This window comes from Rhinatrema bivittatum, unplaced genomic scaffold, assembly GCF_901001135.1.
Source record: "Rhinatrema bivittatum unplaced genomic scaffold, aRhiBiv1.1, whole genome shotgun sequence".
NCBI lineage: Eukaryota > Metazoa > Chordata > Amphibia > Gymnophiona > Rhinatrematidae > Rhinatrema > Rhinatrema bivittatum.
The window spans coordinates 28,634-54,893 of NW_021820252.1; the positions used below are offsets into that span (position 1 = coordinate 28,634).

Below are 26,260 nucleotides of genomic sequence, written 5' to 3' on the forward strand. Positions count from 1 at the left end.
GCCTCCATATTTATATTTTTAGCCACCTATTAACTCTTGAGAAGAACCTGTGCTGCTGGTAAGAGGGGGGGAGAGAGAGAGGATATTTAACTTTCTTTATCGTTATTTTCTTTTCTTCCTCTGTTTTAATTGATTTCTTCTTGTCCTGCTACACCAGCCAGTTATTTTCCTGTCCCAGATGATGCTGGGTTTTCCTGTGACATCGCAGGTGCTGCTTGCAGTGAGAGTCCAGGATTTTCTGCCTCCAGCAGGTGCTAGGATTGGCCCAGTGCAGCGGTTCAGCAGTGCAGCCAAGGTCAGAGCCTTGGGGCCAGTAGCCTGGCTTAGTTCAGCAGTGTGAGCCTACTGTTCTGCTCCCTACCCCCGAGGGGGTCTATGGTTGAGAAGGATAAAGACGTTGAAATTGTCAGCAAAGTCAGATAAATGATCTGCTTTGTCTGAGAGGAGGTTTACCTGTGTTCCTTCTTGTCCTGCTTTGCCTGATAGTCTCTCTCACTCTCCTGTCTTCCCTGCCCCCTCCCCCCCCCCCCCAAAACAAACAAACCGATAGGACTTGCTGTCTGGGCTAGGGGCCGCAGCGGGTGAGAGGTCCCAGAGGCGTCTGTGTAGTTCCAAGGTGTCCTTGCGGCCGCCAGGAGTGGTGGAGAGGAAATGCCATTTCAGGCAGTCTTGCGGTTGCCATTGGCGGTGCCCGTGGAGAGGAAGGATGGACAAGCCTGCTTGAGGGGGTGGACGCTGTGAGGCCTGCATGGCTCTCCTTGTGTTAGGAAAAGGGCTGATGTGTTTGGTCTGTGTTCGCAGAGGGGAGAGAGATGGCAGCTGCTCTGTGGCAGGCCTGGCTTCTGCCTTTCTGCTCACCTCGTTTATCTGCGTGATGAGCTCTGAAGGCCTCGACGCGCGGCTTTCAGGGATGGCAGAATCTCCTGCAGTCAGGTCCTGAGTTTGCAGAAGTGCTCAGAGAGGGCGATAGTTTTGAGGTGCCCCTGTTCTAGTCCTGGCTTCCCATTAGGGGTGCCTTCATTTGGGGGGTGTGGCTGCATTGGCCGTGGGGGGATTTTCCCCCAGAATTATTTTTCTACATCAGGCCTTTTGTGCTTTTCCATGCCTAGGGGAAGGTCTTGGCATCTTAAATATATTTTCCCTGTACGTACCAGGATCAGTCCAGACACCTGGGTTGTGACTCCGCACCAGCAGATGGAGACAGAGCAAGACTTGTCGGGCCCCCTCACATATAGTAAGGCGCCACCCACAGCTCGTCAGTCTTTCTCTGTCTCCAGCAGATGGGGCAGGTTCACCCACAGGCTCTGAGGATCCCTGGGTAGTGGATTAGCTAGTCAGGGTTGTTGGATTTGGTTTGTTTTGGTTTGATTTGTTTGGATTGATAAAAAAAAAAAAAAGAAGAAGAAGGAAAATTCCAAAGAAAAGTGGGAAAGCTTCGCTCGTCCTGAGAGCCTCCCAGGGGGGTTGTAAGGTCCTGAGGGGACCATCCCCCCCCTGGTCGAGGCCGCTGCTGAGGGTTGAGGACCCGGCCTGTCTCTGGCAGCAGCGTCGGGGGTGACACCGGGGAGCCCGGTTCACTCACCCCCGCTGCACTGGACAGTTCAGGACCAAGATCAGCGACAGGTAGAAAGAAGAAGGAAAAAAAAAAAAAAAAAGACTTTGTTTTATTTCTTGCTGTTTTTCGCTGTTGTGCCGTCTGCTTTGGTTTTCGCGTGGGGAGCGTTCCGTGCGGGAAAGCATAGGGCTGATTTGATTTTTTCTTGCTCTCTTCTTTCTCGGCTTCGGTGGTCCGGCCCGGTGCGGCGCATGCCGGGGGGGGGGGGGGTGTTACGTGCCGCGCGTGCGGCTCCGTGCACGGGGGTCGCCCGACGGGGTTTTGCTCCTCTTGGTTATCGGGCGGTGAAGGGCCGTCCGAGGGCGGTCGGGGGGTTCGCGCTCGACCACGATCGCCGCCGCGCGCTGCCCCTGAAGGAGAAGGCAGGGCCGAGCTGTTCCCGCTTAGCGCGGGAACAGCGGCCATTTTGGAATCAGTGAGGGAGGCCACGCGGCGGGCGGTGGAAAATGGCGGTATGCTGCCGGCGTTATCTCCTCAGCGACGGGACCCCAGGGGGGATCCCCCGCGGGGGGGCTGCTTCTTCGGCGGGTCGGAGTCAGGATGAGGCCTCCTCGGATTCTGAGGCCTCGTTTTCGTCGGACTTCGCAATAAGCGCTCAAAGCGGAAAAGGTCGGCGGTCAAAGGGGGTTCAGACAGTCGGTCTGATCCCCAGAAGAAGTGAGCGGGGGAGGGTCCCCGGAGACCCGTGGACCCGCTTAGGGAGCGGCGCTCGGACCGCGGGGCCCCCCAGGATACCGACTCCGAGTCGGCTTCCTCCGAGGAAGTAGATCCTGATTTAGGGGCCCCGCGGGGCGACGATGCGCACGCGGAAGAGTCACGACCCCATGGTGGTGCGCTTGTTCTGCTTATCCCGGCTATTCTGCGGGAAGTGGAGGTGGATGCTCCACCCATGGAGTCTAGACAGGATGTCAAGATGGACCCGGTTCTGTTGGGCCTTACGGTGGCTTTCCTTTCCATTTTTTTCAGCCTCTGATATTCTCTTTCGAGAATGGAACACCCCGGAGTTGGGCCTGAAGGTTAGTGAAGCTCTGGATAAACTGGATCTCCTGCGTCTTCCTCGAGTGGACGCAGCGGTTTCGGCGGTCACTAAACGGTCGACTATTCCGGTAACGGGGGCCACGGCCCTCAAAGATATCCAGGACAGAAAGCTGGAGGCTCAACTCAGGAAAGTTTTTTTTTTTTTTTTTTTTTTTTTTTTTTTTTTTTTGAGGTTTCGGCTCTGGGAGTCCGGGCGGCCGTTTGTAGTAACTTTGCCCTGAGAGCCGGCTTGCGCTGGGCTCAGGTTCTTCAGGCCAATGCGAGCCTCTCGGGAGAGGAGGCGGCGCAAGCGGACAACTTACAGCGTGGATGCGATGCACGACCTTCTGAGGACTTTCGGCTAGAGCCATGGTCCCCTTTGGCTCCGCAATTGGGCGGCGGAGGATCTTCCAAGGCACACCTGGGCTCGCTCCTTTTTAAGGGGAAGTTGTTATGTGGCAAACAACTGGACGACCTGATGCAGTCCCTGGTGAAAACCGGGCGTTCAAGTTTCCGGAGGACAGATACAGGGCTCGGACTTCGTTTTCCAATAGGTCCCGCTTCGTGGGCCCAGGAAGTTGAGGCCACAGAGATCGTCGGGGGCCCCGTATAGATCTGGTTCCTCTCGACAGTCGTCGTAGTCCCAGTCCTTTCGAGGAAGGAAGTTTGGACGGCAAGGGCGCTGGAAGGACCTGGTTCGCTCTCTTCCGCTATGGTGCCAGCCAAGAGGGCACAGCCTGCCCTTGAGGCTCCGGGTCCCTCCTGGGAGGACACTGGGGAACTGGAGGAGTCCAGGGATGAAGACAATTCAGTTCCTGTACGTACCCGGATCAGTCCAGACAGTGGGTTGAGCCTCCTGTCCAGCAGATGGAGACGGAGAAAAGGGTATCCTACATCAGGACAGTCCCTTCAGTATTTCTCTGTCTCCAGCAGATGCAGGTAGCAGAACCTGCGGTTCCCCTTTTCTAGACAGTTACTTGCCTGGGAAAGTGTTTTTTTTTCTTTCTCTCTCTTCTGTCTTGTTCTCTGATCAAGCAAGTACTTCTAATTTTATAAAGTTAAAAAAAAAAAGACATTGTTATTTTAAATTCCTTTCTCTCTTAAGGAGCAACAACTTTGCTCCTTGCTCTTATCTGGGCCTAGGGGGGCTTGCCCCTTGATGTGACCTGCCTGGTTAGGGGTGACACTGGTGGTCCAGTCCCTCCCTCGTGCAGACCCAGAGAAGTAGCATGCCTTGGGTCTGCTGACAGAGAAGCCTCATTCCTCTGTCTTGTAAGCAAAACTCAAAAAAAAAAAAAAAAAAAAAAAGGTTTCCTGCTCAGCTTACAGCTGATACCTCCGGGGGAAGGAACTGGTAGCTGAAATAGCTCGTTCCCGCTCACAGCCAGGCACTGATGACCTTTGTCATTCTCCAGCGGCAGTTCGGTTCCCCCCCTCTCTCCCTCCATGCCTCGATCTACTTTTTGTCTTGTGTGCGGGGAGCCTGCTCGAGGCTCTCCCGTGAGGGAGTCTGTTCGTGTTGCCTACCCGGCGGGGAAGGTCCCTCTGCTTCGGATAAATCATCGACTCGTTCGCAGCCCTGCAAGCGTACAGCGAGGTCGGCCCCGTTCCTGCAAACCGTGGGAACGGCGGCCATTTTGTCTGCAGACTTAGTTTCGGAATCGGAGCCAGATGGAGGAAGGGACGCGAATTTCCCTCACTCTACATCAGATTTGAGCCCCATGGACCTTCCAGACGCAGGCTCAGACCCTCAACCGCTCGTTGACCCCCCTCCCCTGATGCCAGGGAAAGCACCTGGACATTTTACTTCTGAATTTGTTCTTCTGATGCATAAAGCATAAGTGAACAGTCTGATGCAGCAGGATAACCCATCTTCAGACCCTTCGCCTGCTCGGCCTCCTATAGGCCCTCCTCCAGCTCAGGCCCCTAGGACATCTCCAGCTCAGGGACCCACTATCCCTGATGCTCAGGGAGCAAACCGGGTTCGGTTGGTATCAGGGGCCCGGTTCCTCCGGTCCGTGCTAGTCCAGCCCCTCAGCTTCCGGACCCCGACCCGGATGTCGATGTTCTCTCCCAGAATCCTCCAGTGGAGGGGGACAACCCACGGGTATTGCTCCCGTTCCAGCTTGAGGAACTGGATCCCCTCATACCCTTCATTTTGGCAGAGCTGGGCATAGATGCTCCTCCGGAGGACAGCTCGGGGGCCTCGACTTCTAGCAATGTAGACCCAGTCCTGGCTGGCCTGAGGGCACCTCCACACATCTTCCCTTTTCATCCAGTGCTGATGCAGTTACTCCTGCGGGAATGGGAAGCGCCAGATGCCGGATTGCGAGTGGGCAAAGCTAAGGAGAACTCTATCCTCTCCCAGATCAGTGACTTGATATGCTCAAGATCCCCAAGGTGGACGCTTCGGTTTCCGCGGTCATGAAGAGGACTACCATTCCGGTAGTGGGGGCGACCGCCTTGAAGGACTTTCAGGACCACAAGTTAGAAGTCTATCTCAAGAGAATATTTGAAGTCTTGGTGCTCGGAGTCCGGGCAACAGTCTGTAGCAGTCTCATGCAGCGGGCAAGCCTTAGGTGGGTTTAACAACTACTCAACACGCAGGACCTCCCGTCTGCAGAGGTGGAACAGGCAGAACGGCTGGAAGCAGCAGATGCCCTCTATGACCTCCTCAAGGTGCAAGCCAGAGCCATGGTTTCAGCGGTGTCGGCCTGGCGTCTCCTTTGGCTGCGCAATTGGCCGGCGGACTCCTCTTCTAAATCGCAGTTGGGCACTCTCCCCTTTAAGGGTCAGTTGCTTTTCGGAGAGGACCTGGAACAGCTTATTAAATCTTTGGGGGAAAATAAGCTGCCTGTGGACCGCCGTAGACAGTTAAGTCCTTCTTTCCATTGCGCGCTCGATTTCCGGGGGCAGCGTAGGTACAAGCAGCCGCGGGCTCCCTCTGCTCCTCAGAGGTTGTTTTCCCCTAGGGGGCATACGGGGGCAGCCGTTTCGGGGTGCTGCAGGAGGATCTGCAGCCAGTGGCAAGTCCTCGCAATGAAGCGAGGCTGGTCCACTCAATTCTTCCTATTATAGGAGGTCGCTTGATGCAGTTTTACGACGAGTGGGCCAACATCACGCAGGATCAGTGGGTTCTCAATATAATAAGAGACGGCTACGTGTTAGAATTTCCTTGATCCGTTCAAGATATATTTCTAATTTCACCTTGCGGTCCGGGGTACAAGCGAAAGGCGGTACAGGAGACCTGAGGCCGCCTCTAGGAATTGGGGGCGGTCATTCCAGTGCCTGCGGCGGAGCTCGGAAAGGGACGCTACTCCATTTATTTTGTGGTCCCAAAGACTGGCACGTTTCGGCCCATCCTCGATTTGAAGAGAGTGAATACTGCTCTCAAAGTTCCCCGCTTCCGGATGGAAACCTTACGTTCGGTGATTAGCGGCAGTGCGCAAGGGGGAATTCCTGGCTTCTCTGGATCTTATGGAAGCCTATCTACACATTCTGATTCACTCTGAATCCCAGCGTTTTCTTCGCTTCATGATCCTGGGACAACATTTTCAGTTCAGGGCCCTTCCTTTTGGTCTGGCCACAGCCCCATGCACTTTTACCAAAGTGATAGTGGTGGTAGCGGCGGCACTTCAGAAGGAAGGTCTCCTGGTGCATCCTTATCTAGACGACTGGCTGATCAGAGCAAAGTCTGCAGATCTATGTCGACAGTCGATTCCCAGGGTTTGCGATGTTCTCCACTCTTTTAGCTGGATTGTGAATGTGGCCAAGAGTCATTTGACCCCGACACAGTCCCTAATCTACCTAGGAGTGAGGTTTGACACCCGGTTAGGCAAAGTGTTTCTGTCTAAAGAAAGGGTGCTATCTCTTCAGAACAGAGTTCGGTTGTTGCAATTACGAATTCCCAGAGTATGGGATTATTTGTAGGTCTTAGGGTCCATGACTTCAACCTTGGAGTTGGTTCCCTGGGCTTTTCTCCTTATGAGGCCATTGCAGTGGGCGCTTTTGGCGCGTTGGAAGCCGAGCTTAGAGGACTTTTACCTGCCCCTGGAGGGGGAGGCCAGGGAGAGTCTATTTTGGTGGCTTCAATTGGTCAGTCTTTTCCGCGGAATGGACCTCGAGGTCCCGGATTGGGTGGTGGTGATGACAGATGCCAGCCTTTCCGGCTTGGGGGGGGGGGGGGGGGGGGGAGGCAGTTTGTCAGCGCCATTCTCTCCATCTTGGATCTCAAGAGCGTCAGTCGTCATCTGCGGATAATTCACTTCCTCATGGAAACTCTTTGCTCCGTCATAATGGCTGTACAGCCGGGAGAGATCTTAACCTCACTGGACCTCTTGGAGGCCTACCTTCATATCCCAATCCGTAAAGACCACCAGTGTTTCCTACGCTTTGTGGTACTGGGCTGCCGTTACCAGTTCTGGGCGCTGCCCTTCGGCCTGGCAACCGCCCCCAGAACTTTCTCTAAAATGATGGTGGTCATGGCGGCAGCACTAAGGAAAGAAGGGATCCTGGTGCACCCTTACTTGGATGACTGGCTGATCCGGGCGGAGTCGTTGGAAGAGAACCTCTAGGTGACCAGCAGGTTCACGTCCCCGTATAAGAACTCGGTTGGGTCGTGAACATGGACAAGAACAGCCTCCACTCTTCCCAGTCCTTGGAGTACCTGGGAGTCCGGTTCGACACCAAGCTTGGCCGCTCACATCGTGGGAAAAGACAACATCAAAGCAGACTTTCTCAGCAGGGAGAATCTGGATCCAGGGGAATGGGTGTTGATGACCCAGAGCCTTCCAGCTCCTAGTAGATCGCTGGGGCCTCCCGTCCATCGACCTACTGGCCACATCTCACAATGCAAAGGTCCCCTGATTCTTCAGTCGCAGACTAGATCAGTTCTCCCAAGGGTTCGACGCCCTTGTCCAGACCTGGCCAGAGGAGGACGTACTATACGCCTTCCCCCGTGGCCCCTGCTGGGCAAGATCATCCGTAAGATTGAACACCACAGAGGATTTGTCCTTCTGATGGCCCTGGATTGGCCCAGACACCTGTGGTACGCAGACATGCTGAGGCTTCTTGTGGAGAGCTCCTTTCATCGCCCCCCCCCCCCCCCCCCCGCACAAGGTCTGGTCCCACGAGGGCCTAACTCTATTCTGTCTTACGGTCTGACCCTTGAGAGGGCTTGCATGATGAAGTGGGGATATCCGGCAGCCATAATCACCACTTTTCTCCACGCACGAAAGTTCTCAACATCCCTGGCGTACGTACAGATCTTTAGAATATTTAAGGCTTGGTGCATGTACCGCGGGGTGCCCCCGTGAATGACCAAGATCACCATGATTATGGAATTTTTACAGAACGGCCTGAACAAAGGATTGTCCCTAACTCCTTGAAGGTCCAAGTTGTGGCTCTCTCCTGTTTCAGGGGAGAGGTGAACGGAACCTGTCTGTCCACACATCCAGACTTGACCCATTGCCTAAAAGGGGTTAAACACCTCTGACCACCCTTAAAGTGGCCGTTCCCTCTATGGAACCTTAATCTATTTATTTATTTAACGAGTAATGGAGTCACTGCTGAAAGAGAGAATAGTGAACTATCTACAGTCCGGAGAATTGATGGACCAGAGGCAACATGGATTCACCAGGGGAAGATCCTGTCAAACAAATCTGATTGACTTTTTTGACTGGGTAACCAAGGAATTGGATCAAGGAAGAGCACTCGATATCATATACTTGGATTTCAGCAAAGCTTTTGATACGGTTCCGCACAGGAGACTGGTGAATAAAACGAGAAGCTTAGGAGTGAGTGCCGAGGTGGTGACCTGGATTGCAAATTGGTTGACGGACAGAAGACAATGTGTGATGGTAAATGGAACCTTCTCTGAAGAGAGAGCGGTTTTAAGTGGTGTACCGCAAGGATCGGTGTTGGGACCGGTCCTGTTCAATATCTTTGTGAGCGACATTGCGGACGGGATAGAAGGTAAGGTTTGTCTTTTTGCGGATGACACTAAGATCTGCAACAGAGTGGACACGCCGGAAGGAGTGGAGAGAATGAGACGGGATCTAAGGAAACTGGAAGAGTGGTCGAAGATATGGCAGCTGAGATTCAATGCCAAGAAGTGCAAAGTCATGCATATGGGGAGTGGAAATCCGAATGAACTGTACTCGATGGGGGGGGAAAGGCTGATGTGCACGGAGCAGGAGAGGGACCTTGGGGTGATAGTGTCTAATGATATGAAGTCTGCGAAACAATGCGACAAGGCGATAGCAAAAGCCAGAAGAATGCTGGGCTGCATAGAGAGAGGAATATCGAGTAAGAAAAGGGAAGTGATTATTCCCTTGTACAGGTCCTTGGTGAGGCCTCACCTGGAGTACTGTGTTCAGTTCTGGAGACCGTATCTACAAAAAGACAAAGACAAGATGGAAGCGGTACAGAGAAGGGCGACCAGGAAGGTGGAGGATCTTCATCGGATGACGTATGAGGAGAGATTGAAGAATCTAAATATGTACACCCTGGAGGAAAGGAGGAGCAGAGGAGATATGATACAGACTTTCAGATTCTTGAAAGGTTTTAATGATCCAAAGGCAACGACAAACCTTTACCATAAGAAAAAAATCAGCAGAACCAGGGGTCACGATTTGAAGCTCCAGGGAGGAAGATTCAGAACCAATGTCAGGAAGTATTTCTTCACGGAGAGGGTGGTGGATGCCTGGAATGCCCTTCCGGAGGAAGTGGTGAAGACCAGAACTGTGAAGGACTTCAAAGGGGCGTGGGATAAACACTGTGGATCCATAAAGTCAAGAGGCCGCCAATGAAGAGTGGGTGACTCGCCAGAATGATGGCTACTGCCTGGACACAATACCCTTATTCAATAAACATACACATGGTTACTGTGACTCCAACATCACTCTAAGCTTCAACAGCAAGAGGAAATGTGGAAAAAAGGATTTGCACTCACAAAGCCGGGAGTAGCTGGCTTGTTACGGCGGTTACTACCCCAAACCAAATGTGCCTGATACTTCACTTTCGATGCACATCCAGCATAGCTCTCTGCTCCAACAGCAGGGGAAAAGAAAAACTGATACTTCACGCATATCCAGCATAGCTCTCTGCTTCAACGGCAGGGGAAAAGAAAAACTGATACTTCACGCATATCCAGCATAGCTTCAACGGCAGGGGAGAAGAAAAAAGGATTCACACTCACAAAGCGGGGAGTAGCTGGCTTGTTACGGCGGTTACTACCCCAAACCAAATGTGCCTGATACTTCACTTTCGATGCATATCCAGCATAGCTCTCTGCTTCAACGGCAGGGGAGAAGACTGATACTTCACACATATCCAGCATAGCTCTCTGCTTCAACGGCAGGGGAGAAGAAAAACAATCAATAAGGGCTGTATAACATAGTCTGGGTTAAAACAAATAAGCATGGGTGTAGCTTGCTTATTGCGGCGGTTACTACCCCTACTACCCCTAACTAATCAAGCTAGATATTTCACTTGGATGCAGCTCCATCACTGCTCTCTACATTAATGGTGGGGGAGGAAGGGAAATAGAACCAAGAGCTAAAAGAAACAGATAAGTATGAGAGAAAAAATGTGTGAAGCTTGCTGGGCAGACTGGATGGGCCATTTGGTCTTCTTCTGCCGTCATTTCTATGTTTCTATGTTTCTATGAGTTTTATATACCTTCATTCAGAATCGTTAAAATAACGCCATCATAACGGTTTACAAAATACAAGGTTACAGGGATAAGGGGGGTTAAAACAGGGTTTCAAAGGTTTTCTTTTTCAAAGGTACATACTGTTATTAATCATAGGGGGTATCATATGCAAGGTTATAGTTCAGTTTTATGTTTCACTTATTTATAAACATAGTTATGATGAATTTCATTTATTCTTAAGGATGGATTGAAGGGTGATGTTGATGTGTTCATTGGGTGAGTTGGTATGCTTTGTTGAACAACCACGTTTTTAGATTCTTTTTGAAGGTTTTTAGGTTTTCTTGAGTTCTGAGCTCAGTTGGTAGGGAGTTCCAGAGCTTTGGGCTAGTATTGGACTTTTTAGCAGGGCCTTCCTGTAGGCCACTGCACAGTCTGTCTCTATGCCTATTAACACTAAAGACTATTCTTGGTGGCGATATGCTTGGTTCGTCGCATCTCCGAACTACAGGTATTGTCACGTCGGGAACTGTCCCTCCGGTTGAATCCAGGAACATTACAGCTTTGTGCCGTTTGTTCCTTCTTGCCAAAGGTAGAATTTCACCTTAACCAGTCCATCTCCTTACCGTCCCTAGATAGACACAAGGACACAGAAGACTACCGCTTCCTACGCCACTTAAACGTCAATAGGCTTTTAGTACGGCATCTGGAACGTTCAGAACCAGTGCGTAAGATGGACCGCTTGTTTGTTCTTCATGGTGGAAATAAACAAGGCAAAGCAGCTTTGCGAGCTACCATAGTTCGCTGGATCAAAGAAGTGATCATGAGAGCTTATGTAGAGGAAGGGAAGCCTTTACCCCTTCAGGTTAAAGCTCATTCCACTAGGGCCCAGGCAGTATTCTGGGCAGAAGCTAAGCCTACTGTCACCTGTTGACATCTGCCGAGCAGTGATGGGGTCCTCCTTACACAGCTTCTCCAGATTCTATCCCCTGGATGTACAGGCTTGAGAGGACACAGCCTTTGTGAGGGCAATGCTATCCGGACCACGGGTAGACTCCTGCTTCGTTCGGGAATAGCTTGTGTACATCCCATCGGTCCTGAGTCCATCTGGCAACTCGCTAGGAAATGGAGAAATTACTTACCTGATGATTTTGTTTTACTTAGTGTAGACAGATGGACTCAGCATCCCACCCAAGGAATCGCCCATGAGATGAATCGCGATTCAAAGAAGTTACGGCTAAGCCGATGTCCTATCCCTAGATCAGGGCATCTATAATATTACTGGCATTCAGCGCTTATGTTTGGTTACCAATTTTTAATCAAGTTATTAAGTAGTATTCAAGTTTTTTGATACTATGTCCACAGTGGCTTTTGAAGAGAAAACTGAAGGGCTGAGGTCACTGCAGGGGTGTATCTAGGGTGACTTCAGCTTTGAAACTTGACTCTGTATCCATCTGCTGGCAGGGGAGCACAACCCATTGGTCCTGAGTCCATCTGTCTACACTAAGGAAAACAAAATTATCAGCTAAATAATTTCTCCATCTTTCCTTTGGTGAACTCCCTTCAGCAGCTAAGAAGGATGTGCGGGGTTCACAATGTGTATTTCTAGCTGCCTTAAGGAGGTCGGTCCTTCGGGGGGGGTAGTAAAATGGCATGTGTGCTTGAGGTTTTCAAAAAGATGAATGCAGAGTGTCTAGGTGCTCTTAGTGCCTTTTCACAGGGAAAGTGCCCATGTGCTGTCCCTTTTAAAATTAGATACAAAGTACCTGCATGTGCAGAGGGGTGAGCTGCCAGAATGAATGGGAAAGTTGGGTATTTGGAAACATTGGAAGGTAACTATGTGACTGTGGGTACAGTAATAACTAAAAGTCCTAGCAACTGCGTGGGCTGCTTAGGACTGCCCCGTTGTGCAAATGCCACCAGACTTCCCCAACCGGCAGGCTGTGTTAGGGCGCTCCATAGTTTGCATCTTTCAGAGGACCTTGGCAGTGAGCTACTGCAGTCGCCCTGTTTCTGTAAGACTCCTGTGAATGACCACGGATGTGCGCACAGCTGGATATAGACACACACACACACGTGCACAGGGTACGTACCTGTGCAAGACACAGACAGAGCCATTTGTGATGTGTCGTGTTAATGGGATTGTGATGACTGCAAGGCAGGAGGTGATGGGCACATTTGTGTGTTGTGCAGCATTCTGGAGGAAGCATCTGCCAGTCAGGCCACCAGCAAGAAGGAGAATCGGATGGAATCATCCGGGAAAAACAAGTCCTATGATGTCCGGATCGAAAACTTTGACATCTCATTTGGTGAAAGGTAAGTGAATGCTTCTCCGGCGGTGAGAGAGAGGGCCTTATGCAGCATTTTGGGGAGGCTATAGATAGAGTTGAAGCAGAGTTTAACCCAGGAGCAACCTGGGAGTATAGTGCAGACTGCTCAATCCTTTCCTAGAGACTAAGGGTACCTGAGAAAAGAGCTCTGCCTTACGGGCCCAGATGTAAAAGGAACAGCCTGTGATGCTGAGACGGGGCAGTCTCCCCCTTCCTCGGGTCTCTGACAGCCTGTGATGCTGAGACAGGGCAGTCTCCCCCTTCCTCGGGTCTCTGACAGCCTGTGATGCTGAGACAGGGCAGTCTCCCCCTTCCTCGGGTCTCTGACAGCCTGTGATGCTGAGACAGGGCAGTCTCCCCCTTCCTCGGGTCTCTGACAGCCTGTGATGCTGAGACAGGGCAGTCTCCCCCTTCCTCGGGTCTCTGACAGCCTGTGATGCTGAGACAGGGCAGTCTCCCCCTTCCTCGGGTCTCTGACAGCCTGTGATGCTGAGACGGGGCAGTCTCCCCCTTCCTCGGGCCTCTGACAGTCTGTGATGCTGAGACGGGGCAGTCTCCCCCTTCCTCGGGCCTCTGGGTAGATGACTGGGGAACAGCCTGTGATGAATGGGGGTGTGGCTGGTCTCCTGCAGGGCTCTGCATGTGCTGAGGCAGGGGCTGTCTCCTGTACTGCAGGATTCTGTGTGAGGGGGGGGGGGAGCAGTCTTATGTTGGAGAGGAGCATTTTCCCCTCCCTTGGGGCTCTGATGCTGAGGCAGTGTCTCCTCTCCTGAGCCCTGGGTAGAAGAAGGGGAGCAGTCTGGTGCAGGACTCTGGGTGGATGAGATGGTGCGGGTCGGGGCAGGGTTCTGGGTGACGGGGGGAGCAGGCTGTGATGTAGAGATGAGTCTTCTCTCTCTTACAGAGTGCTCCTGACAGGTGCCGAGCTGAATTTGTCTGCCGGCCGACGCTACGGGCTGGTGGGCAGGAATGGCCTGGGGAAGACGACGCTGCTGAAGATGATTGCTAGCAGAAGCCTGCGCATCCCTTCTCACATCAGCATCCTTCATGTGGAGCAGGAAGTGGCGGGAGACGAGACGTCGGCCCAGCAGAGCGTGTTGGAGTGTGATACGCTGCGGGAAGGGCTGCTGCAGGAGGAGAGAGTGCTCACAGCCAGGATCAATGCTGGCAAGTGAGTGTACTCACACTGCATGACACCACATTCTCCATAATCCCCACCTTATCCAAATTTATTATGTCCAGTGGATCCAAAAAACCCCAACCAACTCAGTCTTTGAGGTACTCGTAATCAGCTGACTTTCTAGCAAGCAAGCTAGAAGCCTTGGTGTAATCTTAGAGGCTGCTCTTTCTATGGAAGCTTTTATGAATCAAATGTGTTGGAAGGCTTATTTACAGCTGAAAAGAATTAAACTGAAACCTTCTCTATTCAGTTGGGGTGCTTAAGACAGTAGTAGTGTCTTTGGTATTGGGAACATTACATTATTGCAGTGGTTGCCAAACAGCATCTTCAGAGCATGGCAGCGTGACTGATAGGAGGGACTGGATAGCATCATTTGCCTCATTACATTGGGTTTATAATTATGAGAACTTTTAGTTGTTTGCGTGGGAAGGGGCTGAAATACTTAGTAAATAAGCTACGATGGCAGACTTCTAGAGGCTCACAGATGGTTACAGCTGACTTTTGGGGTTTGGTTTTAACAGAGCATTCATCTTTCTCATGGAACAGTTTGCCAGTATCTCTTCGTAATGCGCATAACTATCTGAACTTTAGGGAGCTGCTTAAGACTTATCTATGCCCTTTTAAAGAAGAAAGAGAGAAATATTTGTTAGTCCCGGCAATTTTGTTCTATTTATGTCGATGTTAATTTTATGTATTAAGTTGATTTTAATATCCTTGACAAATGTATGCAGTATATGTGTTCTCAGTCAATAACGTATACTTTTTTATTCTCTCTCTCACTGTAGAGCTGATGGTTCTGAGAGTGTGAGATTGTCAGAAATCTACAGCAAACTAGAGGAGATTGAGGCTGATAAAGCCCCTGCCAGGTAAGTGCTGCAGGCGGAGGCAGTGAGAAGAGCGTGAACCCAGATACTAAGCCTGGATGCAGTCTGAGCTGTTTGTTTTCATCTTCCCAAGCTCAAGGAGGGTTGCACTCGGGTACTGCAGGTATTTTCCTGCGCCAGTCTAAGATATTGTGCCTGAGAAAACGCAGGGAGAAGTGGCTGGTCCAAGGTCAGCGGGATTTGAACCCTGGTTCTCAGCCTGCTGCTCTTTCTCCACTCTAATTCAAATGTTTATGTTCTGCCTTTCCAACATTACAGAGCTTCTCAAGGCACATCTTAAGTAACCTCATTGATCTCCCACCGCCTGTACGGCATAATCAGTCACCATCCTAAAACACAATCAGAAAATCTCCTATTCAGCAGTTAACAGATTCCTTGTCCAAAATGAACATAAAATATACAAACACACAAAATAAGATAAACATCATCCCTTTGTAACATACCCTGAAACTATGTCTGGATTCCCCCTTTTCCATCCCCAGCCTTGAATGGACGGTGCGTATAAACATTTAACTGTAGCACTCTTGTAATCTGCCTTTAACAATCTCCATTGTAATCACTTTGAAGCGGCTGGCCAGTCACCAAAGGCAGAGTAGAAATTCAAAATTAAATTTGGTGATGAGCATGGTTGCATTTTTAGTGCTTTATATTTGTATTTATTTTGTAAGCTGCCTTGTGCACTAAGCTGGAAAAGAGGGAGAATAAATATAACATAAATATAGTCCTATTCAAAGAGTTTGTATGGGTAGCTTTCGAGTTACTTGGACAAAACCTGAGATTTAAATATTTTCTTTTGCTCCCCAGCCAAACCTTTTCAAGGTTACCCATTACCCAAACAGACTTTGGCTGGTTCTGGGGGTTGGCCTAAACTTTAGTGGGTAGGTACTGAAGTTAGCTGAGTAAGTCTGTGTTAATTACCTGTGCAGCTGTAACCAGGTTTCCTGTTCATACTCCAGATCAGTCCAGACCTGTAGGTTTTGCATCCCTACCAGCAGATGGAGGCAGAGAACTAAACACTTTTCAGGCACTGCTACATATCCTAGAGCGCCACCTGCAGTCACTGTCTCCAACAGATGGTGGAGGTACAATCCTGCAGTCTGGGATTTCTTACCACTCGGATAGGTGGTTATGCACCTCTACTAGCAGATGGAGACGGAGCAAAGCTGACGTCACGGTATATATACTCCTGTATTGACATCAGCCTGCCAGTATTCTTCGTCTCCAGCAGATGGTGGATGTGCATCTCTCTACTGGGGATAGTGTTTAAATTTTTTTTTTTTATAGAAGGAGAAAAGAAGAAAGAAGTTTATTGTCCTGCTTTCCTGTGGTGATAACTTATGGTCCCTCCCGCAGTCGAGTTTCCTGAGGTGATTTTTTTGGATCCTTCCCTTAGATGAGTGCTTTGGTCCAGTAGCTGGTTTCTGCTGGTGTGGACTTAGCTGTAAAAAAAAAAAAAAAAAAGGCGAAAGGCAAACCAGGATGCTTGCTTTGGTGACCACAGCCCTTGGGCCACTTGCCCTTGACAGACTGCCCCCAACCTCATAGGCTGGCATCTGAGGTCTCAACAACCCAGTCAAGAACCTCCAGACTCACTTCCTTCTCTAAATTGGGTCACAACAGCCACCACGAAAGACTAGATCTGGAGGTCTCTGAAACTTCTCAGACAACGGATCCCAACAGGACAGCAGTGCCGTCCTGTTGGGATCCGTGAGCAAAGGCCTATGGCACCAACTTTAGTGTAGACGCCATGGATCCCAGAACCTTTAGATAGTCCCAGGTAGTCATAGCACCTGTGACCTCAATTTCAGAATCCTCTCCAAAGTCAGAAATACCTTGCCTACCCAAGTGTCAAATCTGGCACCCAAGTATTCCAGAGACTGGACCGCAGTCAGAAGACCCAGCCTAAAGACCTCAACATCTCCCAGACCCTCTGAACCGACTGACCACATTCCTGTTCTGACTTCGTCTGGTTAAGCCTTTCTGCAGCACCATGACTATCACCTTCGTGAAGGTCCACGGAGCTGTTGCTAACCCGAAGCGAAGAGCTCAAAACTGGAAATGCCACAGCACCATGAAGCAAAGAAATTTCTGTTCCCTGTACGTACCTGGATCAGTCCAGACAGTGGGTTATGTCCCCAATCCAGCAGATGGAGTCAGCACAAGCTTTGAGGGGGCGTATCCATATATACTACTACCCCCTCTCCAGGAGTTCAGTATCTTCTGACTCCAGCAGATGCGAGTAGGGGAATCAGGCTTCCCCTCCTTTTCCTTCACTTTCTTGCTTGATTATGGCTTGTTGTTGTCTTTTTCTGTGGATCAAGTTTGTATCAAGTTTGTATTAAGTTTAAAAAAAAAAAAAAAAAAAAAAGGCAGAGTTCTTTCAACTCCTGGGGAGTGGCTTATCTTCCTTGTCTCTTCTCTGCGGCCTTGCTGTTTATTTCTCGTTGCAGCCAGGGGTAAGTTTGTTTTTCCTTTGTAGTTTTTTCCGTTACAGCTCAGCCCCCGGTGCCCGCGAAAGCCGGTGGAGCCGGCCTCTTCGCTCTTTACTCCCTCACCCGCGGCCATTTTACAGCTCCTCATGGGCTGCTGAGCCATTTAGGGAAAGATGTCTGGGGCGGGTCGTGTGGCCAGGAAGGCCCCCCCGCGGCACCCTCCTCTATTTTCAGACAGCGGGCAGTGCGGGCCGACCGGGCCCCCCCACAGCGGCGCCTTTGTGCGCGTGGCCCCCCCCCGTGGCTTTTTCTTTTCTCCTGCAGCGATCCCGATGCCGCGGCCGTCCCGCTGTGTGGCCTGCGGAGACCCGGGGTCCCGGATTTCCCGGGAGGGCATCTGTGGCAGGATGCTCCGCAGAATAGAAAGCCATCAGGGGACCGTGGTTTTCGTCACCCCAGAATGGCCCAGGCGACCCTGGTTTGCGGACCTGCTACAGCTGGTGATCGACAGGCCAATCAGGCTGGGGCACCTCCCCCAGCTCCTACATCAGGGCCCGGTATTTTTCGAGCAGGCAGAATTCTTCTGTCTTGCAGCCTGGCTTTTGAGAGGCGCCGCCTCCGGCGTCGGGGCTACCTGGAGGCGGTAGTATCCACGCTATTGTGGGCACGAAAGACATCGGCCTATGTTCGAGTCTGGAAGGTGTTCGAGCTGTGGTGTACCAGCCAGGCCACGAGACCCGCTAAGGCTTCTGTACCTCAGATCCTTCAGTTTCTACAGGCGGGGGTGGAAAAAGGGCTCACCTATAATTCACTACGGGTTCAGGTGGCCGCCCTTGGTTCGCTGTTGAGCGATGGGGGCTCTCTTCTACAGTATCCTGACATTGCTCGTTTTCTCAAGGGTGTCAAGCATATGCGTCCTCCGATACGGGACCCTTGTCCCTCCTGGAGTCTTAACCTTGTGCTTTGCTCCCTGTCGGGACCACCGTTTGAGCCGCTGCGCAACGATAAAGGATCTCACTCTCAAGACTGTATTTCTTGTGACCATCTGTTCCGCTCGACGCATCTCGGAGATGCAGGCTCTGTTGTGTAGAGAGCCCTATCTCCGTTTCTCCGACTCTGGAGTTTCGCTTCGCACCGTTCCCTCCTTCCTTCCGAAGGTGGTTTCTGCATTCCATGTGAACCAGACGGTGGAGTTGCTGTCCTTCTCTTCCTCAGAGCCGAAGTCTCTCCGTCTCTTGAATGTCAAGCGCACTCTGCGCCTCTATCTGGAGGCTACAAATGAGTTCCGAACCTCTGACCATCTCTTTGTACTCTGGGCCGGTCCTAAGAAGGGGTCTCAGGCCTCGAAGACTACCATTGCCAGATGGCTGAAGGCCGGCATTGCTGCTTCTTACATTGGGGCGGGTCGGACTCCCCCACCCGGAATCGTAGCGCATTCTACACGTTCTCAGGCGGCTTCCTGGGCGGAGGTTCGCTCGGTATCCTCGCAGGAAATTTGTAGGGCAGCCACCTGGAAATCATTACACACGTTCTCGAGGCACTATCGTCTGCACCTCGCCTCTTCGGTCTCTGGACACTTTGGCGAGCAGGTTCTCCGAGCAGGCCTCGCAGGACCCCACCCGATTTAGGGAAGCTTGGGTACATCCCACTGTCTGGACTGATCCAGGTACGTACAGGGAAAAGAAAATTATTATTTACCTACTAATTTTCGTTCCTGTAGTACCATGGATCAGTCCAGACGCCCACCGCGTTTGGGTTCTTGATCCTGCTCAGCTCTGCGCTGCTTCTTGCTCGCAGTGTTCTGTGTCTTCACAGTTGTTTCTTTTCGCTGTTTTTCACAGCTCCCTACAAGTTGGTAGGATGTTTGCAGTTACTTGTTGCGGTTACAATTGTTTTCATTATCTGTTTCCACAAACTTGATCCTTCGGGGGTTTCTACTCGGGCTTTGATATACTCGATACTGAACTCCTGCAGAGGGGGTAGTAGTATATATGGATACGCCCCCTCAAAGCTTGTGCTGACTCCATCTGCTGGATTGGGGACATAACCCACTGTCTGGACTGATCCATGGTACTACAGGAACGAAAATTAGCAGGTAAATAATAATTTTCTTATGGTCTGCCTGAATGGGGATATGTAAGTAGGCCTTCATTAAATCCAACGAGGCCAGAAAATCCTTGACATACCGCCGCCATCACCGTTTGCAACGTCGCCATCTGGAAGTGTGGGACTTGCAGCTACACATTGACCTCATGGCCGAAGCGAAGAGCTCAAAACTGGAAATGCCACAGCACCATGAAGCAAAGAAATTTCTGATGGTCTGCCTGAATGGGGATATGTAAGTAGGCCTTCATTAAATCCAACGAGGCCAGAAAATCCTTGACATACCGCCGCCATCACCGTTTGCAACGTCGCCATCTGGAAGTGTGGGACTTGCAGCTACACATTGACCTCATGGAGAGCCAAGATGGGCCAAAAGGTACCCTCCCTTCTTGGGAACCACAAAATAGATCGAGTACCTCCGTCAACCCTACTCCACAGTCGGGACTGTGACAATTGCACCTAAGTCCTGAACCGCCTTCGGTTTGCTGTGGGATGCGCAGCACAACATCATGAAGGCCTCTCCAATGGGGCTCAAAAATGCTAACACGTAGCCTTCTCTTATCACCTCCAACACCCATTGGTCTGAAGTGATCCTGGTCCACTCCTTGTAAAGTGTGTCAGGCATCTCTCCACGGCTTCCATGCTAGAGTGGACCACTGTGGCTTCATTGTGAGGACTTAGTTTCTGGTACCCTGACTGGAACCATCTCTAGGGAATCTACAGGCTTTCTGAAAGGTCTACTGCTTTCCTGACCCCTGCTTTTGCCCAGTTGACAAAGAACCCTTGCTTGAGCGAAATCTTCTAGTACCCTGAAAATGGGAGTGAGCACGGAGTCTTTTAACAGTCTTCTTATCCTCCAGTAGCTTGTTCCCCTCTGATTCCTCCAAGAGCTTCATCAACTGCTGCAGGTCTTCACCAAATAGCAGCTTTAGGTTAAAGGGAAGATTACAAAGCTGTGATTTAGACCATATATCCGCCGACCAATTTTGTAACCACAGCAGTCTGGCTGCAGTGCGGACCAAATCATACAGGGCATCTGCCATATATGCTACCCCGGCTTCTAGCTGGGCCGCCTGTGCCCCATTGCCCACAGCAGAGGACTGAGCCTTTTGTAACCAGCGAAGACCGGCCCTCTGCATAAGGCTCGCAATTAAAGCCGAAACCTCAAACAACCTCTTCAAAGGGATCTCCAGCATTCTGTCCTGTCCTGTCAGTGCAGCCAACTCCACCACCAGGATGGTCATCTTCTTGGTTACCACCAAAACAGCAGCATCATCCACCTTAGGTAACATCAAAAGTTGCAAAGTATCCTCGGACAATGGCTATAACTTTGCCATAGCTCTGGTCACCTTACTTCCGGAGCATCCCTCTCCTGGTTGACCAGCTTCTTAATCTTCTTAGGTAACTGAAAAGCTGTAGGCGGGCCTCTCAAGGCATCCAGCACCAGGCCCACCCCTTCATTATCTGACTCCTCCTGTAGCACGCATCTCTTCACAAAACGGGGAATAAGGGGTCTCAATGCTTGCGGAACAGCCAGACCACTCGAGGGTCATCTCTCTCCGCAATCAGTACCTTCTCAGAGTCCTCTGAGTCCTTTGCTCCATCCCGGTCCAAACCATCCTTGCCGCTTGCTGGATCATCCCCAGGGTCATCAGTGAGATCATCCCCCTGGATCTCCCGGTCCATCCTACAAATCAACTGACTCGTCTGACTCCTCAACGTCTGCACAATGGCCCAGCCCTAAACAGCGGAGAAGATCCCCTGACCTCCTGGAAGGGGACCCTTTAGACTTTTTAGAACTTCACTGAGCTCTCTACTCCCTACAACCCTTCTGGCCAAATAGGCCTTGTGCAGCAGTTTCACAAAATCATTGGAAAAACCTTCAGCCTCACTGCCCCCATCATCCAGTTCAGTCCACCATGAGCTGCAATGCCTCATTTGACAATTCCCATTCTCTTGGGTCCAGACTGTCTGCTGAGAAAGTCGGCTCTTACATTGTCTTTTCCTGGATTGTGGGAGGCTGAGATCTCCTGAAGATGCACTTCCACCCATTCCATGAGTTAGGCTATTTCCTGTGACACTTGCTGGCTCTTGTTCCTCCCTGGCAATTGATGTAAGCCACTGTCGTTGCACTGTCTGACATTATCTGGACCGCTTGACCCTGCAATCAGTCGACAAATTGAAGCATGCTAACCGGACAGCATGGGCTTCCAGCTGATTGGTCCAAAGAGACTCTTCTGTACTCCAGCACCCTTGTGAGCCCCCCCCCCCCCCCCCCCAACCCTGGAGACTTGCATCTTTCGTGCGTATTAGCCAGTCTGGTGATTGTAGGGAGACCCCTTTCCTTAGATGGTCCACTTGCAATCTCCATCGGCAGGTGAAGCCGTATCGAATAGTCTTGAGACTGTGGATTCCAACGAGCCAGCAGAGTCCGCTGAATAGGCTGCATATGTGCCCTTTCCCACTGAACCACCTCTAGGTGGCCTAGATCAACATGAGCACCTGTAGATAAGACCACACTGTCAGGTGTATTGTTTCTGTCAATAGTTGCACTTGTGCCATCAGCTTCTGAATGCGGCCCGCCGGCATGAACATCCTACCTTGTTTAATGTGGAATCAAACACTGAGATACTCCAATGTCTGGGATGGCTGTAGATTGCTCTTGGCCAAGTTCACCACCCTACCTAGTTCCTGTAGCAAGCCAATGACCTTGCATAAGACCCAAAGGCTCTCTTCCAGACTCTTGACCCAAATCAGTCCATCGTCTAAACACGGGTGAACCAGAATGCTATCCTCTCTCAATACTGTTGCAAACACCACAATAACCTTGGAAAAGTTTCTGGGCGTGATGGCCAACCCAAAAGGCAGCACTCGAAACTGATAATGTTGCCTCAAAACAGCAAACCACAGAAACTATTGATGTTCCAGATGGATGGGAATGTGAAGGTACTCCTCTGACTGTCTTGCCATTTTCACTGAGCATAAGGTTTCCATGTGAAAATTAGTTGTGACCCAATTTAGCTAAGAGACTGAGTCTGGAGATTCTGGATTGGGTGTTCGTGACCCCAGATGCCAGCCTCTGAGGTTGGAAGTGGTCTGTCAAGGGCGAGTAGCCCAAGGGTAATGGTCACCAAAGTAAGCATCCTGGTTTATAAATTGTCACGAAATGAGGGCGGTTCGCAAGGCACTGATAGGCTCCCCTCAGGTTTGGAAACGCATGATGAGAGTATTCTTGGACAATGCAACAACGGTGGCATATATCGATCTTCGGGGCAGGACGAAAAGTTGAGCATTGGCTTAGAGGATTGCAGCTTTGCATGTAGCAGGATTGGACAGCGTCCAGGCGGATTTCCTCAGCAGACAGCAGTTGGATCTGAGGGATTGGGAGTTTTCAGAGGAGGCTTTCGACCTCAATTGGGACAAGTGGGGTGAGCCCCACCTGGATCTGATGACATCGCGTTGCAATTCCAAAGTGACCAGATTCCTCAGTCGCAGAAGAGAGTCAGGGGCCGAAGGAATCGATGCTCTGGTTCCCTCTGTTGCCAAGGGGGGATTCTACTGTATGTTTTTCCTCCATGGCCTCTTGTAGGTCGGGTGCTGAGGTGCCTAGAGCGACATCCAGGCAAGGTGCTGTTGGTTGTACCAGAGTGGCCACAGCGTCCATGGTTTGCGGATCTATTTCGTCTTGCCATAAACGGATCCGTCAAGTTGGCTCATCTATGAGGTCTACTAAGGATAAGGTCCTATCTTTTTGGATCGGATGGATCGCTTTTGTCTCGCGGCTTGGCTTTTGAGAGGAAATGCTTAAGATTGAAAGGATATTTAGAATTGGTTGTTGCTGTGCTGCTTCAGGTGTGGAGGCCAGCTATCTCTCTGGATTATATCAGAGTGTGCAGAGTATTTGAGTCCTGGCGTACGGAGCAGGAGCTAGATCCTTTGTGAGTGGATATGCCGTTCATTTTGGCCTTTTTGCAACAGGGCTAGATGAAGGGTCTTGCCTATAATTCGATGCGAGTTCAGGTGACTGCCTTAGGCTCCCTCCAAGGGAGGGTGCAAGGCAAATCCTTGGCATCTCATCCGGATATTATGATTTCTAAAGGAAGCCAAGCCAGTCCATAGGGTCTGTCCTTCCTGGAAACTTAACTTGGTATTGTGCGATCTTTGTGGTCCTCAATTTGAGCCATTGCGGAAGGCTTCAATGAAGGAGCTCTCGCTGAAGACTGTCTTTTCTTTTTTTTTCTGGCAATTTGTTTTGCCAGAAGGATTTCGGAGCTTCAGTCTTTATCCTGTACAGAGCTGTTTCTGAGGATCTCGGAGGATGGTATGTCTTTGCATATGGTTTCCTGTTTTTGGCTGAAGGTTGTCTTTTTGTTCCACCTCAGTCCGACCGTAGAGCTTCTGGTGTTTTCGAATTTGTATGGGGAGGAAGATCATGCAAAGGAACTTCGCTTATTGGACGTGCAGTAGACTCTGATGCGTTATCTTAAGGTCACTAACAGTTTCCGAAGGTCAGGTCATCTGTTTTGTTAGGAGGGCCAAAGAAAGGTACTAAGGCGATTAAATCTATAATTGCGTGTTAGTTAAATGAGACCTTTTTTTTTTTTCCGGCATATCCGTGTGAAGGTTGGATGGTCCCGGAGGGGTTGCGGGTGCATTCCCCTAAGGCACAACCAGCCTCTTGAGCTGAATGTCAGTTGGTGTTGCCACAGGAGATTTGCAAGGCGCCACGTGGTCTTCTCTTCCCACTTTTCACCAGGCATTACCATTTGGATGTGCCAGAGGAGGTGAGTTTTGGTGAGTGTGTGCTTTCGGGTACATCCCACTTGTCTGAACTGATCTGGGGTATGAACAGGAAAGGAAAATTTGTTTCTTACCTGCTAATTTTCGTTCATGGAATAGTACAGATCAGTCCAGAGACCCATCCCTTTGTTTCCGAAAGACAGTATTGTTTTTGAACGTTAAGAGCAGAACTTAATTTTTGTATATAGTTTGGCTCCTTTGGGCTGATAAATGTTTTTCTGTATCCTGTTGGATGGGTGAGCTCCAGTTCAGAAGTTCCAACCCGGTATTGCACATTTGCCTTGAGAGAGAGTAGTTGTTTCGTATATAGCTTTACATGGCTTGGGTACAGGTCAATACCGAGTGACTGCAGGTGGCACTCTCAGTTAAGTAACAGTGCCTGAAAAGTGTTTAGTTCTCTGCTTCCATCTGCTGGTAGGGATGCAAACCCCACTTGTCTGGACTGATCTGTGGTATTCCAGGAACAAAAATTAGCAGGTAAGAACCACTTTTCCTATATTCAGTAGAACAACTTACCTGGCTAAGTTCTGCCAAACATCTGAATTGTATTACCTGAGTAATCTTTCTGCTCGCCGGCCTGCTGAATATCATGGTGGCTGAAACTAAGTTGCCATCCGAGTCCCAAGATCTGGTCATGGAACCACCCCAGACTATGCCTTCTCTGGTCTGAGCCAGTTGAATCTCTTTTAATGAAGATGTATAGAGACATGACCGCTGACTGAGGTCGTGAGCAGGAACATATCTGAGTAAGGAGCCTAGCTATGTGTCCTGAACCCAGGCTTCTATAATAGCTGTAAAAATTAGGATCAAAAGTTTGAAAATCGTGAACTTTGAGTGGCCATAAGGAGAAGGCAGGCCCTCTCCTGTAACAAAAGGTGGTTTTATTTGGAAGCCCAACGTATAGCATGGGCTCAGACTGCTGCCAGCAGTCCATATAGAGGAATAGGCCAAAGATTCATTTTGATTGCCAGAACTTGAAAAGGACTCTGAAGCTTCGGACCTTGCTCATGGGATTTGACTAGAAGATTCGGGGAAGGAGGAGGGGATTGAAACTGAAATAAAATTGCCAGTCCAGCTCACTTTACTTGGGTTTAAACTGAAACTTGTTTGGCACACATCCAGTCATTAACAATTAACAAACATTGGTTTAAGAACCAAAGGTCCTGTTAAACAAGTCTGTAACAAAAGAAACATCTGGATGTCGTCAGTGTAAATATAAAATACTAAACCAAAATGCCTGATACGGCCCCCACTGGCTGTAAATAAACCTTAAACAAAATAGGTAGTAATGGGGATCCCTTTGCAGTTCAGAGAACTGAGACTCTTTCACCACCACCACCTGCTGCAAGGCTGGAGCCTTTCATGTGTGCAGGAGGCAGCTCGTGCAGAAGGACTTTTCTCTCGTCTTTATAAACCTTCCCTCTCTTCCCTTACTTGCAGGGCTTCCATCATTTTGGCTGGTTTAGGATTCAATCCCAAGATGCAGCAGCAGACGACAAAGTAAGACCACACCTGCTCACTACCATCTCCCATAAGTGGGGAGGGGGGCTGCGGGTCACCTTTCGCCTCCCAGGGAGAGGGCTGTGGCATGGAGAAGGGAAATGTAGTGCATGATGTGTGACAGAGGGAAGGGAGGGGGTGTAATGTATAACAGAAATGGGGAGGGGGATGTGGCATGTGATGGAGGGGGAGAGGGGAATTGGGGTGTGGGTTGTGACATGTGATGGATTATGGGGGGGGGGGGGGGAACCATGGTAGATGAGGGGAAGGGCTGAGGCGTATGACGGAAGGATCTCTGGCATAGGGGGAGGAGGCTCCAGGGGGGTGATGGTGGGGAGGGAAGGGGCTGCAGTGCATGGATGGATTGGAGGGGGGGGGGTGATAGGGGAAGGGCGGCAGTGTATGGATGGATTGGAGGCCCGGGGGGTGATAGGGGAAGGGGGCTGCAGTGCATGGATGGATTGGAGGCCCAGGGGGGTGATAGGGGAAGGGGCTGCAGTGCATGGATGGATTGGAGGCCCGGGGGGGTGATAGGGGAAGGGGCTGCAGTGCATGGATGGATTGGAGGCCCCAGTGTGTGATAGGGGAAGGGGCTGCAGTGCATGGATGGATTGGAGGCCCCAGTGTGTGATAGGGGAAGGGGCTGCAGTGCATGGATGGATTGGAGGCCCGGGGGGGTGATAGGGGAAGGGGCTGCAGTGCATGGATGGATTGGAGGGCCCGGGGGGTGATGAGGGGAAGGGGCTGC

At 50.6% G+C, this 26,260-nt stretch overlaps 1 protein-coding gene across 1 annotated transcript in view; it reads left to right on the forward strand.

The window, feature by feature from the left end:
* Window positions 1-25,512, forward strand: part of LOC115081293 (ATP-binding cassette sub-family F member 3-like) — a gene marked incomplete at its 3' end in the record, with an annotated part of 35,759 nt that extends 10,247 nt beyond the window's left edge. The window contains exons 6-9 of the mRNA XM_029585786.1: window positions 12,477-12,599; window positions 13,518-13,784; window positions 14,579-14,659; window positions 25,453-25,512. Of these exons, the coding sequence (XP_029441646.1) occupies window positions 12,477-12,599; window positions 13,518-13,784; window positions 14,579-14,659; window positions 25,453-25,512 (531 nt within the window). The remainder of the gene's footprint in view (window positions 1-12,476; window positions 12,600-13,517; window positions 13,785-14,578; window positions 14,660-25,452) is intronic.
* Window positions 25,513-26,260: the final 748 nt, after the last annotated feature.